The 16,958-nt window shown below is 48.2% G+C and overlaps 1 protein-coding gene across 3 annotated transcripts in view; it reads left to right on the top strand.

Annotated features, from left to right (window-relative positions):
* Window positions 1–16,958, top strand: part of CREB3L1 (cAMP responsive element binding protein 3 like 1) — a 45,160-nt gene that overhangs the window by 10,757 nt on the left and 17,445 nt on the right. For all 3 annotated transcript variants that reach the window (XM_033515262.1, XM_015632095.3, XM_015632094.3), the window contains exon 2: window positions 13,241–13,469. In XM_033515262.1, coding sequence (XP_033371153.1) covers window positions 13,241–13,469 — 229 coding nt within the window. The remainder of the gene's footprint in view (window positions 1–13,240; window positions 13,470–16,958) is intronic.

Below are 16,958 nucleotides of genomic sequence, written 5' to 3'. Positions count from 1 at the left end.
ACCCTGCCAGCAGGAGCAGAGGCCAGCTGCAGCCAGCCTGCCAGCCCGGGAGAGGCAGCCCTGCACAGGGAACCAGCTGTGGTTTGAGAGAGAGTGACACCTCTGTCTGGTGCTTGGACCATGGCAGCTGAGCTCCAGAGTCTGCTCAGCCTTCAACACCAGCACAGGGAGGGTTAGTGGGACCACTGCTCCCAGATGTTCATGGGCTTTCCTGCCCTGCTGGATCTTGCAGCAGAACGAGAGGAAGGAGAGTTTTACTTAGACCCAAGACCTATTACTCCCTTTGGGATGTGTGAGTAAAAAGCAACTGATGATCTCAGTCTGTCTTTACAAATACCAGCACCAGAGAACACCAGGCTTCTTGACTGCCCTGTGAAGCAGGTGGGCTTCCAACCACATAGGAAGGGAGGCTAGGAAGGTTCTGTTCTGACATTGCCAAGTACCCAGTCTTGTTAGTGGAAGGCCTGTTGTCCCCTTCCCTCCATCACTCAGTGCCATGTGTAGGAGGCAGTGCAGTCTAGTCACAAGGATTCACTCAGGTTGCCACCAGGTTCTGTGGGAGACTGCCATGTCTCACCAAGACTGCCATGCCTCACCAAGACCAGCCATCTCTTTTTTTCTTGTGTCCTTCCTAGCACATGAAATGAAAAAGTTTTGTACATCTGCCTCCATAAGAGCACACTGTTTGGAGGTCTTTAAGTCACAGGAGCCACACAGGAACAAAACAGCCTTCTTCTCTACGTAAAGTCAACGTGTAGAAGGGCAAACAGTCAAGCCATAGGTCTCCTCCTGCTTTTAGAATCAGAGCAATTCCCACCATCTCCTGCATGGCTGGGAAAGTCTGAGACACTTAGAGGATGAAGATGGGATTTCTCTACCATGTACAACTGCTGCAAGCAAACTTCAAACCCAGCAATATGAGGGCCTGCTTCAGATGATGCCATTCCCCACTCTGACTCAAAATGTGGGTAGCTGAGTGATGATACATTAGGCAACAGTCTGACCTGAGCATCCAGTACTCCCTCCCTTACAATGCCTCATCCTATCCACATGACTCCCTTAGCTTTGTTTCCTCCAGGGGCTTGGGAATGGGGAAATTGAGGGCAGTGAACCCCCAGGGAGCAAAATAATTTTCAGTGGAGAATCCTACTGCCTGGTTCAGAAATCATCCTGTTTGCACGCAAAGGGAGCAGGGCTTTGCTTTCATAATAACCCAGGCACAGCCTGTCCACCAGGGATGGACTCCCTGGAACCACAGAGCTGAGCTTTTCCACCCAGCTCAGCTCTGTTGAGTGAGAGAGTAGCTCTGGAAAATGATTGCCTCTTTTTAAACCCATTGGCAAAACTCTTGCATCTCTCCTGGGAACAGGCCAGGGATTCTGAGTCACTGCTTGAGTGGGTTGTGGCCAAGGTAGTCGTACCCAAGATATTAAGTGAGAGAGGAGAGACCCACCTAGGAGTGCCAGCAGAAAGAGAAATAGTCATGACCATAATTAATAATAATATAATGATGAAAAGATTCAGAAATGCACTGCCCACTCCAAAAATAAAGTTTGAGGACAACTCAAATGTTGTAAAGAAAAGAGAGGAAAGAGTCGAGAAAGACCGCCAAAGCCTGCATGTCAGCTGCAATGCAAGGAGTCCTGTCCAGCTGGCCTGGGTTCAAAGAGCTCCTATTGTCCAACAGCATTTCCAAGACACCATTCAAAACTTTCAGAAAATGAACCCAAGATGCAGGGTGAGATTTATCACACAATAAAGGCAAGCCAGATGTGTGCACCCTTTCGGAGAAAGACAGGAGGAAGGCGAAGGAAGAGTGAAGCAGAGGGTTTATCAAGCAGCAGAGGCATGAAAGAAGAGGTTGGCATGAAAAGGCCTGATGCTGTGAGGATCCAGGGAGGAGCAGGGGACTGGATCTATGCTGGGACACAAACTGGGCACTTGTGAAAGGTTTCCTTTATATTGAGAGCACCATACTTGGGAAAATTCATTTAGCATCAAGGTTAAGGGACAAAAAGGGAAAATCTCACTGATGTTTGTTTTTTTTTTTCTTTTGCTGCACATAGAACCATGATGGATACTACAAGGTTGCTTCTTGTCCTGCAAAATATATCTGCAAAATAAGGCCCTGTGTGAAAGAATGTCCAGAAGCCAAACCACTGTAGATTTTGTCTTGATTTTCTAAGGTTCACACGGTCTTCATTAATGCTTTGCAGCACTGGCCACCATGGCAGGGCTGTAACTTCTTTTGCCACAGGAATCGCTCACTTCCACCTGTGATTTGATTCTGTTAAAATCTATTTAACATAATCAAATAATAATAATAAAAGCAATTAATTACACAGAAAGCTAATTTAATCTTTGAATATGATGCTAATATGGAGTTACACGAGTACAACCTGCCATCACGAGATAACTCCTCAAGTTTTCCCTGCCTGCAGAACAACCTGGCAAGGTAGCCATGCCATACTACACTCCACAGATGAAAAGGTGACTTAGATTTGCTCTCAGGAAAATCTATGGTAGTAAGGACTTGTTCATCTAAGAGCAAAAATCCTGAGAAAACATTTTGGAGGCTTAAGCTAGAGAGTCCCTCTTTGCAGTGACTCATTTGTTTGGTGACTGTATTTCTCTTCTACAACAGTTGGTTGTTTTTTGTGGTTTTCTTTTTTGTTTGTTTGTTTTTGGTTTGTTTTTTTGGAAAGGTCTGGATATATGTGGAGCTTTTAAACTGAGCTCAGTTGTAGATGACAAATTTGAAGGAGGAGGCACTCAGCTCTCTAAGGAACCATATTTGATTACCAGAGTGGTTCCTCTAAGCCCTAAAGCACATGAGGCTATCCATCATCTTCCTTGTCCAGGGATATTCAGAAAATGGATTCCCAAATCCACCAGCTTCCACAGAGACCACCCCAATGCTGGGGTGCAGATGTCTGTTTGATTTCAGACACAGGAGCTTTCACAGCAGGAATTCAGGGCATAATAGGTTTCCTGGCTTCAAAGGAACATGGGATCTTTGCTTTTCCAAAGCTTCTGACATTACTTGCCTACATGATACCATGTATCTCCACATTTCAACTTCTTTTTACCAGCTAGAGGGTCCTTAGCTGCTGGGCCTTGTTGTGGAGAAGTCTGGCTTGAGGAAGGGATAGCTGGAGAGCCAGGTGTTGGAAAAGGGTTTACATAGGCTTAATTTTCTCCTTCAGCTGTGTTTTTCATCCCGTGGTTGAAGTGACTGCCTGATCTCTGACCGGTTGGATATCCATCCTTATCTTTGGAGATGCAAGGCTTTTACTCCTGGTTCACCAGCATCATCACATCTTCATTCTACCCAAGGATAGTGTTAATGCAGGCTACCCCAGCAGTGAGTGACAAATGGTCTGAGAGGTGTTACTGCTCTTTGCGGCCTAGGAAGGATTTGATTTCCCTGTTCTCCAGAGACTTTGGTTTTTGCAGCTCCACTGCTGAGGTGAAAATGGTACCCTCAGCACTGGAGCTGAAGTTTAATTTCCTATCTGCTGCTTAGGGCACAGATTTTCCACCGAGATATTGGCAGAAGGTCAGAAATCTGCATTCCAAGTTGAATTGCTTTGAAAACTGTCCTGGTGCAAGACCCTGTTCAGTCTGCTGCTTGTAAAACCCAACTCTTACCCAGCCTGGCCACTGAAGAGAGTCCCAGCTCTTGCTCTCTCAAGATTTTATGTGAAAATCCCTCACATCCTTGAGTCACAAATCAGCTGGCTCAGAGTCAGATGCTCTGTTAAGTGCCCTTTACAAAGGCCCAAGGAATGAAAGCCACCAGTAATGTTTGGTATTAGCTGCATGCCTCAGCTTTTGGACTTGAACAGAGTACAGCTCTTCCTCTTTCAAGGCCTGCTTTTCTTTATGGTCTCCAGGGACCTGCCAGGGGACAAAATGTGAATTATCTCTGATTTTGCTTTCTGAGCACTGAAGAGAAACAGTTTCAATGAGACAAATGAAGATGATTGTAAAGATAATTCAGACCTTTCCTCCTTTTCTGGTTATCTTCCAGAGCAGATTTCCTCTATCTCCAAGTGTGTCTTTCTTGTTTCTTTCTTGCAAGATGCAGGAAAAAAGGCACAAAATGGCATGGGGCTGACGAGCTGTGTAAGAGCAGAGAACTGCCAACTCTGGCAGCATCAACTCCTTACTGGCCACGGCCAGAAGCTTCAAAAAAAGATAGAAGAAATGGTGGAGTTGCATTTACTCCAATTTATTTTGGTTACTGAATAAAAATTCCCCTCACACTGACTGGTGAACAGTTGGAGCAGTTGCACCCCTCTAATATATTTCTAATTGTTCTGAACATACATGCTGCATTTCATGTCTTTTGGTGATAGTGTGACATGGTTTCACATCAGCATGGCAATATTGTTCACAGAGAGTCACACAGAATAAACCAGTATTTTCTTTCATTTGCCCTGCCTGCTGTGACACCGTGCATCTCTCACCATTAAGCAGAATTTTTCTCTAAACGGCCCAGGCAGACATGCCACACACAATTAAATCCACATAGGCTTTTCCAAGGTAGATTCACCTCTAGATTTGCAGGGCTGGGCTAAGGATACATCCCTCGGACGTGCAGACATGGCTATGGACACCCAGCTGCTGTGCCTCTGTGGGGATTGAGGAAGGGTGGATGGGCTCTGCAAGGACACACCTGGGTGGAGGTGGATCAGGTTAACATAGAAGATAGGGCCTTCCCAAAAATGACATAAGGACAAAAACACATAAGGACACAAAGTTCACGTGAGCTCCCACCCCCAGATGCTACAGCAGCTGAAAGCCCCATCATGGTGTGGAGTTAGGGAGTCACTGGGAGCCTGCCGCAAATGCAGCAGAGGCTGCTGTGTTCACACAAACAGGCAAAGCACCAGTTCAGCCAAATCAGCAGAGATCTGGGGACAGAGGTGACAATACAGCTTCTCTTTCTAAGGGCTACTGCTTGTGTGAAGTCTCTATCTGGAAACTGACCTTGGCTCGGGAAGGAGAGGAAGAGACCCCTGCCAGCTTGCCCAGGGATACCTGCATTCCCATGGAGAACAGCTCCTACGCATCGCTGTTTGAACACAGCCCAGCTGCCACCACAATGGCTTAGAAATAAGGACGGCTTTGTTTTGTAGCAAGCAGGTGTCTTCAGTTCTCCAAGGTCAAAAAAAGCCTAGCAGGACAAGCTTTTTATTTACCTTTCACAGACTCCTAGAAATTTGCCCCGAATCTTCTGCCAAATGAGGGTTAAGAGCAGCTGATCCAAAAGTTTCATCCTGAGAGAGTTGTGTCCAGTTCTGCGTATGGTTTAAGTCCCGCTCTAATTTTTTTTTATCAGAGTCAGCTGCAAGGCAGTTGTAAGCCAAAGGAAATTTGGGACATTTCATTGCATATGTAGCATACACACAGCAAAAGCATGCTGAAAAGCAGAGGCATTCCTTTTTATCGTCCAGGGTGCCACTGCTGGGAGGAGAGGTGCTCCTATCTCTGCAGATTCAGCTAGTCTCATGCCATAGGTAAACCATGTACTGTAGCTGCTTTCCACCCCAGGCCAGAGGAGCCTGTTTTGCCCAAGGGGAGGCTGCTATTTCCACCCTCCTCCCTAGCACATGCATATCTGCTCTGAACCTGGCACCCACAGGTGGTGGGAGGGAACGCAAGTGGCCACACCGCTGCAATGCCACTTGTCTTGTGAATCACCTCCGCCTGGGCTCTGTGCTGTTCCACGGTCGTTCCCCTTGCAGGGCACTCCCAATCTCTCCCACATCAGCACTGCCTGTGGTGCTGCGTGCCGGCTGCTAATCCCATTTGTGCTGAACACACTAGTGCCAGGTGTGGAGACACCAGTGTCCATGACTTTAGCAGCACTCAAAGTCCTCCGTTGGGGCTGCTGGGAAACCAAATCACAGGCTAGCAGATTTCAACTTTCCACATACCTTTTACTACTCCCTTCCTTTTATTCTTTCAGGGGCAGAAGCATTTAAGTTAGACTTAACTCGCCCTCTCCCCCTGCACCTGGTGCATCCCAGGATTCTCCCCAATGAACCGCAGGCTTGTGAACTCCGAGATGGATATTACACGGCTGCAATCTCGGAATTTCCACGCGGTCTGTGTTGTGCACATGCTTTTTAACAACATCACCCACTCCGTCAGCTGATGGCTTTGTCCCCCCTGCCGGGGTTGTAGGGCAGAAGGGGGTGAGACCACGAAGGCCAGGGAGGTTTCGGCACGCCGTGTGTGCCGGCGGGGCTGCGGAGATGTCCCCGGGCCGCTGTCCATGGCGGCATCCCGGGAGGAGCGGGACCGGCCCGCGCCGCTCCGTCCTAACCCTGCACTCCTCCCGCGCGCCGCGCCGCTGGCAGCCGCCTCCCATTGGCCGCCTCCCGGCGGCGCCGGCCAATGGGCGGCCGCGGCTGCGGGCCGTTGGAAGCTCGCCGCGGCGACCGTTAAACCGCCGTCCCCGCGCGCGGCCGCCCTGAGGGGCTGCGGCTCCCCGGCCGCGGCTGCCCCGCCGCTGCTGCGCCCGGCCCGGGCGCCGCGCCCACCGCCCTCCCCCGGCTGTGCCTTGAGCCGCCGACGGTCCCTCCTAGGTCCTGTGGCGCCTAGCGCTGGAAATTGTAAATCCAGGCCCTTGGCACGGATGCGCGGTGGAAGGAGGTTTCCAGAGCGAGTTGTGCCTGAGCCTTGCAGGGACAAGAGTAGGCTCAGGGGAGAGCTTATCGCTCTCTACAAGTACTTGAAAGGGGGTTGTAGCCAGGTGGGAGTCAGTCTCTTCTCCCAGGGAACTAGAGACAGGATGAGAGGATGTATTCTTAAACTGCAGGTTTAGGTTGAACATTAGCAAGGATTTATTCAGAAACGGGGTGATTAGACATTGGAATGGGCTGCCCAGAGAGGTAGTGGAGTCACCATCCCTGGAGGTGTTTAAAAGACTGGCTGTGACATTTGGTGCCATATTGCAGTTGATAGGGTGTTTAGTCATAGCTTAGACTTCTCCCACCTAAGTGTTTCTGTGATTCTATGATTCTACAGAAAGCAGAAAATTCTGGGCCTAGTTCCAGATCAGGTTCAGTCAAACCCTGCCAGCCCTGGGGTATCTGGAGTGTTTGGTCCACCATACATGCCGAGGTTGTGATGCTGAAAGTAGTCACAGGTGACCTGGGCATTGATGCAGTGCCTGGGAAAGACAGGGGTGCTGGTGCTTGGGATGCTGTCCTGCTGCTGGAGGGGAATGACAGTGGCGCTCACAGGCGGTTTGGCCTTTGGTGCTTTGGCCATGCCACACAGAGAAGTAGCAACAGCAAGAGGGTAGCAGGTCAGTGGCAGGTTTTTCAGGGACACCAGGGGCCTGGGCAGACCAGGCATGGAGCAGCAGGAACCTGTGATATGTGAGGTACAAGAGCAATATGGGTTCAGGATGGAGGAGCAGCAGAGAGGCTGCAGCCAAGGGGTGGTTGGGTGATCACTTCTGCCCCTTGGAGTGCACATGCACTGACTGGCTGTGTGGAGAAGTGTGCACAGTATCTGTCCATCCTGCCTGAATCTTATTAATGCTGTTGAGAACTTCACTTTCATAAGGTCTAAAATTCTCTGCGTTTTAAAGAGAGCAGAAGGACTGTCTGGAGTGTATGGGCTCTTCTTTCCTGGAATGTAAAGAAAACCTCGGCTGTGCAGCTGGAGTGCAGGGGGCTTCATTCCTTAGTGAAAGCAGAGAAGGGAAATGCAGATGTCACAGCTGGGACAAGAGATTTATCTTGGCAAGCAAAGAGGAAAAAATTTTCAAAAAGAAAAGAGAAAACTCAGAAGAATCCCCTCCCCATCTTTGCTGCTTGCCAGCATGAGCAGAACCTCCAACCTGCAAAGGCCTTTCGTCTCCTGGGCCTGGGCTGCCGCCCAGCTGGATTTAGCCCCTCGCTGCTTTCTCTTTGGAGCGAGACCGTTGTGGTGGGATGAGAGAGGCTGTGAGAACCAGGCTGATCCTGAAGTAAGACTGTGTCCAAACAACTCAGCTGGAGATGGGGAGGAGAAAGTCACAGTCAAAGAATGGAAGCATGAAAGAGAAGAGGAGGGACAAGATGTAGCCAGGATGAGTACTGAGAAGCGGATCCACAGGGAGGAAGTCATCACTCCTCAGCCATGGTGCCACTGGACTACAAGAATGCTACCTTAAGGCATCCCATGTGCAACCAGGCAGGGGAGAAGGTTTAGTGCCTCAGTCTCTGATGGGGCCTCCAGAGTTCTCACATCAGCTCTGGGTGGGGGTATATGTAGAGCTTGCATTTGGATATCTGGATGCCTTACATTAGCTCCCAAGATAACTGTTGTACAACAGGAAAGGGTGTTTGAATGAGAAGTGCACGCACGCACATACAGTGTGCTATTTAGACAACCCTAAGCATGAGGTCAGGATGAAAACATGTGGTGGAAATATGTTTGGAAAAGTCAGTGCCTATGTCGATCACCAGGAGTGGGAGGGAGCAGAAGCCAGGAGCTGACAGATTCTCACTCTCTCCCCATGGCTGTGGTGGCCTCAGCCTGAGCAGATTCTACTGTGGCACCAGAACAGATTAAGGCTCTCTCTAGGGCCTAGAGATGCAATGGTTCTTGCCTCCCCATACCTGTACACACTGGCTCATCCTCTTTGGGTGCTGCCTCCCCATCCTCCTAGAGTTTGAGGGGGACAGGCAGCCAGAAATCAGGCTTGGATCAGGAAATCCAGCACATCCTCGCCATTGCATTTCTGTCCCTTGGCTGCCCCCTCCCTGACCGCTCACTGGTAATACAGCTTTGGAAACACATCTCGTGCTATTTCTTGGCTTTGGAGCATAGTTAGAAGGAGAAGGAAGGAGGGTGTGAAGGGGAGGGGAAGATAACAGGAGCGAATAATGCAAAATGAGACTGTGCTGTGAGCTTTGTATCCCATCTGGAAACTGTTTTCCCTCAGTACACTGCACACCCACTCCCTCTAGGCCAGGATAGTAAGGGTCAAGTTTCCCTGTTGACTGGTCCCCCGTGCTAAAGCCAGACCCATCTGCATGAGCGATACTTGAAATATCTTAAAGGAGAATCTCAACAGAGTTTCCGAGTCCTTCATTGTCACTGTTAGAAATTCTTGTCCAATCCTCTGAGGAGCAGGAGCTGGCTGGTCTCAGCCCAGCTGGAGGGCACTCTCAAGGAGTTTTGGTCTTGAAGAAGCTGTGAGAGGATGAGGCTTTTGTGCGTATGTATCTCTGTCCATCCCACTTCTATTCACACCCAAATTTCCATGGACTCCTTCTTGGACCATCCCTGGTCTGCTGAGACCTTTGTTGCCATTGTGTTGGCAAAAGTCTCCCCAAAGCCCAGTCATGTCATTTTGTGGCAGCACATGAAGACTTTTAGCTGTGCTGGGCCCAGCCTGGGTGGGAATGGAGGGCTAGTGCACCCAGCACCTTCCATTCCAGCAAAAGGATAAAGCTACTATCTATTTGATCAGGTGACAAGGTGATAAACCTGCTTCTCTTCATTGCTCAGAAACTTGGACCACTGACCCTACCATGTGCTGCTGTGATATACACAGCCAAGTCACTGTATCCTAGTTCCCTGAAGCCTCTCTCACACATGCAAAGGAAGAGTACGGCTGAAGCTTTCTCTGTGTTTTGCAAGTTAAGTGCTCCCAAAATTAGGCTGGGTGGGACAAAATTTGCATATTCTGGGTTAAAAGGCTCAATCTAAACTAATTAGTAGCAGTTTTGATGGCATCTAGCCAAAATAAACTCTGGGTTGCTCCTCACTGTGTCTATCACAGTTGGATCTTGACAAGAGGACACTTTCTTCTTACCATGTGGTTGAATGCACAGCTGTCTTATACAAATTAGAAGTCTAAAATTAACAATACCTGTTGGCTTCAGGAGAGAACAGTCAACCCAAGAGCCCCAGTAGTCTTCCTGGGATGTGGTGACAGCTTCCTGCTGGTCCCATAATTTCCATTGTGGGTATAGCCAGCTACAAAGCCATGTTATTATTTTTGTTAGCTTTACCCTTCCTTCTGCTGCTTTCCTCTGCCTCTTGCCACCTTCTTTGAGTAAAACAGCAATCTCCAGCTTTATGTCAGCTCTAGGTGCCCTCCGTTCTTGAGGCTGTTGGATCCTTGGTGCCCCCTTTGATAATAACTAATTTGATAATAAATAATAACCATAATTACGGCAAATCTCATGGGCTACATCCCTTTTCTCCACTGTCTGTGTTTGGAGATGTTGGACTGCTATATGAGTGAGTGGTGAGAACTGAAACACCTTTGTGTTTCATCAGCAGAGGCTGCTTTGATGAGAAGACTTTGCCAGTATTTAGTTGTCATGAAGGATAGGACCCAGAAGGCCAGAGATGGGTAGATGCCCCAACATTTCTGGATTCCCATAGAGGGTTGCAAATTTCATTCTCCATGCATCACCCATGTTTTTCCTGTACTGTGCAGTAGGCCTCTGTCTCTTGGGAGAGAGTGGTCTCTTGGGCACCTGAACTCCTGCACCTCTGGGAAAACAGTGTTACCTTCATTGTCATTTCCAAACAGCGAGGTCTTCCAGCAGCAAATCTTCTGGGTGGTGTGTAAAAGAATCAGAAACCTGAAATTACTCCTGCCAGTGTTGGTGCCTGTGTTAAGGCTCTGAAACTCAGTCCCTTGCACTCATTACTCTTCTCTCACCCCTCAGCAGCTGCTGGGGTGATTTCTTTTAGTCTTGGAATAAAGCCAGAGGTACATCTCCAACTCTTCCTTCTAGGTAGTTTTGTCCAACAATGGAGAGATTGTTGACTGACCAAGGGATCATTGTTGTAAATGTGGGTGGGATGCCGCTAGAAGATGATCTGTGTGACTACTGCATGAATGCATTTACATGACTCTCTTCAATCCCACCTCTGCCTTTGTTAATGCACAGTTGTGAAAGAAATTTGAAGCATGTCACAGACAGCTCTCCCCACAACTGTCTATCCAGCTCTGCTTCTCTTCCATGGCTACACAGTGGTTCTAGTTTTGATGGTCACAACACTAAATATAATTTGAGCCTATGTCTGCTGTGTCGTGGTGCATTAGCAGCCAGCACTCTGAATCCCTTCACTTTTCTGTGGTTCTCACCCTCACCATAAGGCTATCGTGTTCACATCCTGTGTTTGCTTGTGTTGTTTAGAGAACACAAGACAAAGAACAGCTGTTACATGAGCAGGCACTTTCTGGGGTTAATACTCAGGACTCCAAACTCTTTATCCTTCTATGCTGTAGGATAGGACAAAACCTGGTTTTCCAGTGCTTTTTAGATAACTATCTAACCCAGTTCCATCTGCTGACTCAGCTCCCTCTGAAGTTACACTCCCCACAGATGGTAGGTGTTTTTCTGTTACTTGATTCAAGTGCAAAAATGCTCCTAGGCAACTTGGAAATGGCTGGGTAGATTTTACCAAACTATCCCGCCAACTCTGCTTCTGCTGTGGGAACAAGTGGAGAAAACTTTAGCCCAGACATTGCAGGGAGGGCCTCAACACTAGGATTTAGCACGAGTGTGCCTTCTCCACCCTACTTGCACATGAGTGTCTGGTCTCCAGGGAAGCCTTGGATGGTCGTTTGTGGGGCTGTCACTCTAGGCAGTCGGAGGACAAGTGGGAAGGAGGTGAATGGAGAGAAATCTCATGTCAGTCAATGCAGGTGGCAGGGACGCCACCCCCACTTCCAGCATGCTCTATAAGCATCTGAGGTTTTATATTAAGCAGCTGAAGGATGATGTTGGAGGGTGAAAGGCACCGACATATTGGAGTGCTGCCACTTACCATCTCCCTCCCCTACTTGGTGGGAAGTGTGGGTCTGTTCATCTGCTTCACTCCCCAGCCTCACCCCAAAGCTCTGACAGCCAGTGGAATGTTGACAGAGTGGTACTACACTCAGGTAAAACAAATATACCTTCCGGTAGGAGCAGGAACCTGCAGGCTCCAGCATCCGGGGTCCTCTGGCCACCTCCTGCCTCAGTTTTAGCGCTGGGGAAAGAAAGGAGTGCACACACCCAGTGCTTCTCTAGAAGCCAGGCTCTCTCCTGAGCTGAGCTGTCACACTGGAATTCATTGGCATTCATGTCTCCACTCTAGGACCTACGTGGTCTCTCCCACTCTCATTCATACCCTGTTGCTCTTGGTATTTCAGTATACTGCTTTCAATGCCTTTCTGCCCACCAAGATGCTTTTCTAGGCAGGGGGTGTGGGGACAGACCCAGTCTGACTCTGCTGAGCTCTCTCCAGTTCATTTAAGTTACACAGTTCTGTCTGTGTAATATAGTCTCTTGAATCTATCTGTCTTTTCTTTCCTCTCCCTGAGCCAGAAGCCTCAATCTGCCAACAAATGGGATAATTTTTCAGCTGGTGTTTGGCAGCCATCATTTTTCTCCCTGCCCAACCAATGCTTTGTTGTAGCAAATGGAAAAGTTAGTGATTTGACTTCTGAATAGGAGGATATGCCTCAAAGGAAACAGGTTCCCTGTAGCATCAGGAGCTCAGCTCTGCAGCAGCACTGGCCAGATTTACTGACTGTTACTGGAATGATTAGTGGAATGATTGTTTGTTGTTAACAGCCCATCTGTAGTGTTTAAACTTCATCGGGGAGCTAAATTTCACAGGCATTATCTGGCTGAAGTACAGCCTCATATGGTCCACAGAGGGGCTGTTAAATCCCAGAGGAAATTAAATACAACAGGGGGCCTTCCTGTTATGTTGATCCAACTGATCTTTTTTCTCTGATAGAAATCAGCAGCTGGGTTGATGTTCTCTGGGGCATCAATGTGCCTATTGCTGCTGGCAGAGAACATGAAAAAGTGTCTGTCACTAAGGACAGGTGCTGAGACCATGACTTTCTGCCACACGTACATTTTGTCATCGCAGGAATCTCTTTCCTGGTACTCTATTCATTTTGTTGTCACAGTGAGATGATGTCTGGAAGACACAGATAGATACTCACAAATGAAGGGGGAGATAGGATAATGTAGAAAAGTTTCATGCGTGTTTGTGGCATAGATAAACATGCAGTGATGCACAGCACCACATCTCTTTCTATCTTATCAAGGTGTTTTTGTCAGACTGATGCAGGTGAGGAATAGGAACCGGTTTTTTGCCTTGCAAAAAGGGCTGATGCTGAGGTTTGACTCTCAGTGCAGAGGAAGGCTCTCAGATCCCTCTTGGAGTTAACATTAATGCTCTTTCCCCCTTTGTCTTACCTCAGCATTTCTCAGAGAGCCTGGATCACTTCTCTGACAACATGGAGGATTTCTCCAATGACCTCTTCAGCAGTTTCTTCGATGACCCAGTACTGGCTGAGAAGAACCCTCTGCTGGACATGGACCTGGATCCACCCACTCCAGGCATCCAGGCAGAGCACAGCTATTCCCTCAGTGGAGATTCTGCTCCCCAGAGCCCCCTCGTGCCTGTCAAGACTGAAGATAATGCTAACGGTGAGCATGAGATGTGTGCACTCCACAGCTTTGGGCACATCTGTTAGCAGAGGCTCTGGCTGGCTTTCATATATAAGGACAAACTAGCTACTCCTTGGACTTGCACATGGCTAATCCGGGGAAGAATTTGATTTGCTGTTGTCAAATACAGCCCACATTTTTCCCTTCCATTTGTGCTCTGATAGTCACATTACTCCTTTGCCGGGCTTACTGTTATTTATGAGGATAATAATTGCCTGGGGCTTCGTGTGCTGCCAGCTTCTGGCAAGCAATAGGCAATGTCTTTTTAGGACCCTGCAAACTTGGGTGTGGATGCCCAAATCCAGCTCTGTTTTTGCATCAGGCAGCAGGGTTTTGGCTTGCACATAGGAAGCATGAGTCTCTGGCTGCAACCAGTGCTGGTATGTGTGGAAAGCTAAGTGGCTTCTTTACCAGCAGATTTTAGCAGGAGACAGAGAGAAACAGTTATTTCAAAACTTATTTTTAAAACAATTCATTTCAGGATAATTTATGATGGCTGGGTATTTTTAGAGTTGTCCTTGCAGAGAGTCCTGTAATTTGTGGGATTGTGTGGGTGTCCCAACAGCTGATGGACACCAGGCTGCCTGAAAAAGCAGTGGCACAGGCTCAGTACACACAGAAGACAGCTATTCCTTTGAGCAACAGTGAGACCTGGGACAGAGGCTTCCCTCTCATGACTAGGAATGATCCCAGCTTTCTGGTACAAACGCCAAGGCAGAAGGAGAGAAGGCTGGCCTCTGCTACCTCTTTGGTACTTGAAAAGGCACAACCATCTGCCACATTCCTTAGGGGCATCTCAGAGAGATGCTGGGAGAGAGGTTTATGGCAGGCCAAGCAGCTCTGCCTTAGTATCAAAAAAACTTTCAATTTGCATTTATTTTTCCTTAGTTTTAACCCCAGTACAATCTTGGAGGGGGCAGCTAACAAAAAAAAAAAAACCCAACCCAAACTGGCATGAACAAATAAACACAACTTTGTTTTGCCCCTGAAAACAGGAGAAAAAAAGAGGAGATAAGACTTGAGAATGAGAGAAGCCAAAAGAGTGCATTGGTAGAAAGTGAAATGAAGACTGCCTACATGAAGCTATCTCAAGGACTCCTCTCTGAGACACTTAGCACCACTTCTCCTTCTCTCCACTGTGTCTGCACATGCCCTTCCTTCATCTGTCATGTCTCAAAGGCAAGACTCTCTTGAATGGAGTATGACACTGATCCTTGGGCAGAGGCCAGCACAGGGTGTTCAGTGCACAACCCAGGAGAGCTGGGCCTGGCATTTGCTCTCTGAGAGTGCAGATCAGTTTAATAAGGGACTAAGGCCTAGCATTATGATGGCAGGTATAGAAGTACCCATGCACCCAGTCCTGCAGCTAGATAATTCAGGTCATCTTTCCAGGGCTTTTTTGGCTCATAATTGCATGTGAGTCATATTCTAGTGAAACCCTGAGTCAGGTCCAGTATTTGCAACACTGTGCAGTCCTTTTGGCACAGCTCCATCCAGTCTCAGTCCTTTTAGACATTCAGTTCCAATTAATTACCCAGAAATGTTTTTTCTTTAACATTAAGCAAGCTCTGCTCAGTCTGCAGAGCTCCTCAGGAATGCCCCTGCTCTGTCTAGGCTTGGAGCTGGCTGAGGCTTGCTTTTTATCAGCTTTCTCCCAGCTTTTCTACAGATCTCCAAAACTCTTCCAAATCCTGTCCCTTCCCACATGGTTCCCACTAACACAGGTCAGCTAGGGCAAGCCACTGGGTGCATTGTGACCCTGCTTATCAGTGGAGTCTGCTTTCCAGATGGCTTGTGCATACGGACTGGCTGTTTCATTTCTCAGTACCAGCCCTGAGTTTTGCAGGGTGTGATTTGATGCCAGGAGCAGGGGGAGCCAGGGTTGTGCAGAACAGCGGGCATTGGATCAACCTCGGGTTAGTGCCTGCCTTTCTGTATGGGTCCTGCTTTCTCACTGCTCTTTGCCTCACCTCCTCAACCCTGGGCAGCTACAGATATCTGTCAGCCATGTTTCTTCCCAATAGGTACAGAGTATCTAGAGCAAAGATGAGCATCTTGGCATGCCTCATCCACCAACATACAGTGAAATCTGCAGTGTTACAGTGTTACCTCTAAAACTGAAAAAAATCCTCTGAAAAATCCTCTCAGGCAGCAGAACAACCTAGACGTGTCCACACTAGATGCCTGTTCCTCAGTCCCTCATTGACCCTCTGATGGCTTATTTGTCTCTGATTCTGTAACCTAATCACTCCCCAGATGAATCTCCAAGGGTGGGAAAAAGAGCAGGGTCAGAATGTAGACAGGAAATGGGAGGACAGCACATACTTATTTGGGTGTCTGCTACTTGGCCTGTCTGGACTGACAGCACTGGGGGCTGCTCTCTCACTGAGTCAAGTCTGATGGGGAGAGCCCTTGGTGGTCTGCTCCCCCTTGTCTGGTAACTTGCTTCAGCAGCAGCCCTCACAGACAGAGGATACCTCACACATCTGAGAAAAGAGAAATGCAGATCTTTGCAACAGAAAGGATGAGGAGGAAAAGGCTTCAAATGACAGTAAGGAACTTCAGAGTAGCCAAATATTCCCACGGTGGGCATAACAAAACCATAGAAGAGTTTAAATGGGGAAGCTGTGAACTCTTTAGCACTTTTCAAAGGGGTAGGTTCAGGTGAATCATCTATCGGGAAAGACACAGGTTTAGTTGAATTTGCCTAGAGCAGTGGGATAGACTTGAAGATCTCTCAGGGTCCCTTATTTCTTTGAAAGGCAGAAGTCAGTCCAAATTTTCTGGACACAAACACTTATGTCTATGTGACACCTTGCCTCCTTCCATCAGAAGGGGTTTGTCTGCATATCAGGGTAACTAGGACATCACTGCCAGTTGTGGGTTTGATGTCCTTATCTGGACAGAGAAAACACAATCTACTCTGTGTCTGCTCAGTAGGCTCTGCATTGTCGCAGCTGTACAGTGCGCCCCTGCCTGAGATGCTGCCTGATGACATTAGCCCTGCTGCATTGTGGGAAGCTCTAGAAGGCAATCCAACAGCACTGAGAGCAGCACAGGCAGCTGAGACACACGCAGCACGGGAGCTGGGTCTGTGCTTGAAGGTATCCAGTCACAGAGGCAGCTGGAAGGAATGAACATCTGCTAGAGAGACATGTCTAGGCAGAAATAAGAGGTGCTAGACCAAAGACAGGAGAACAGCATATCCCATTGGCAAGGCCTACACGGTGTTACCATATATAGTTCTTATCTGGGTTTTAACACCACTCTGTCCAAGCAAAGGCCAGAGGCAGGATTCTGCCCTGGCCTCTCCTGAAGACAACAGAGGCTGAATAGGGCAAAAACAATGTTAACATGTCTTTAAGTTAGATCAAATGGCAGCTCCTATATGAACAGCTGCTTGTTTGTACTCTTCTTCATGCAGTTTTTTCTGGAGCAGAGGAAGACCTTTCTCCCTCTCTCCTCTTG

This window comes from Parus major, chromosome 5 (assembly GCF_001522545.3).
Source record: "Parus major isolate Abel chromosome 5, Parus_major1.1, whole genome shotgun sequence".
In the NCBI taxonomy this organism is placed as follows: domain Eukaryota; kingdom Metazoa; phylum Chordata; class Aves; order Passeriformes; family Paridae; genus Parus; species Parus major.
The sequence above is the reverse complement of the archived record's forward strand: the minus strand, read 5'-3'. Positions and strand labels throughout refer to the sequence as shown.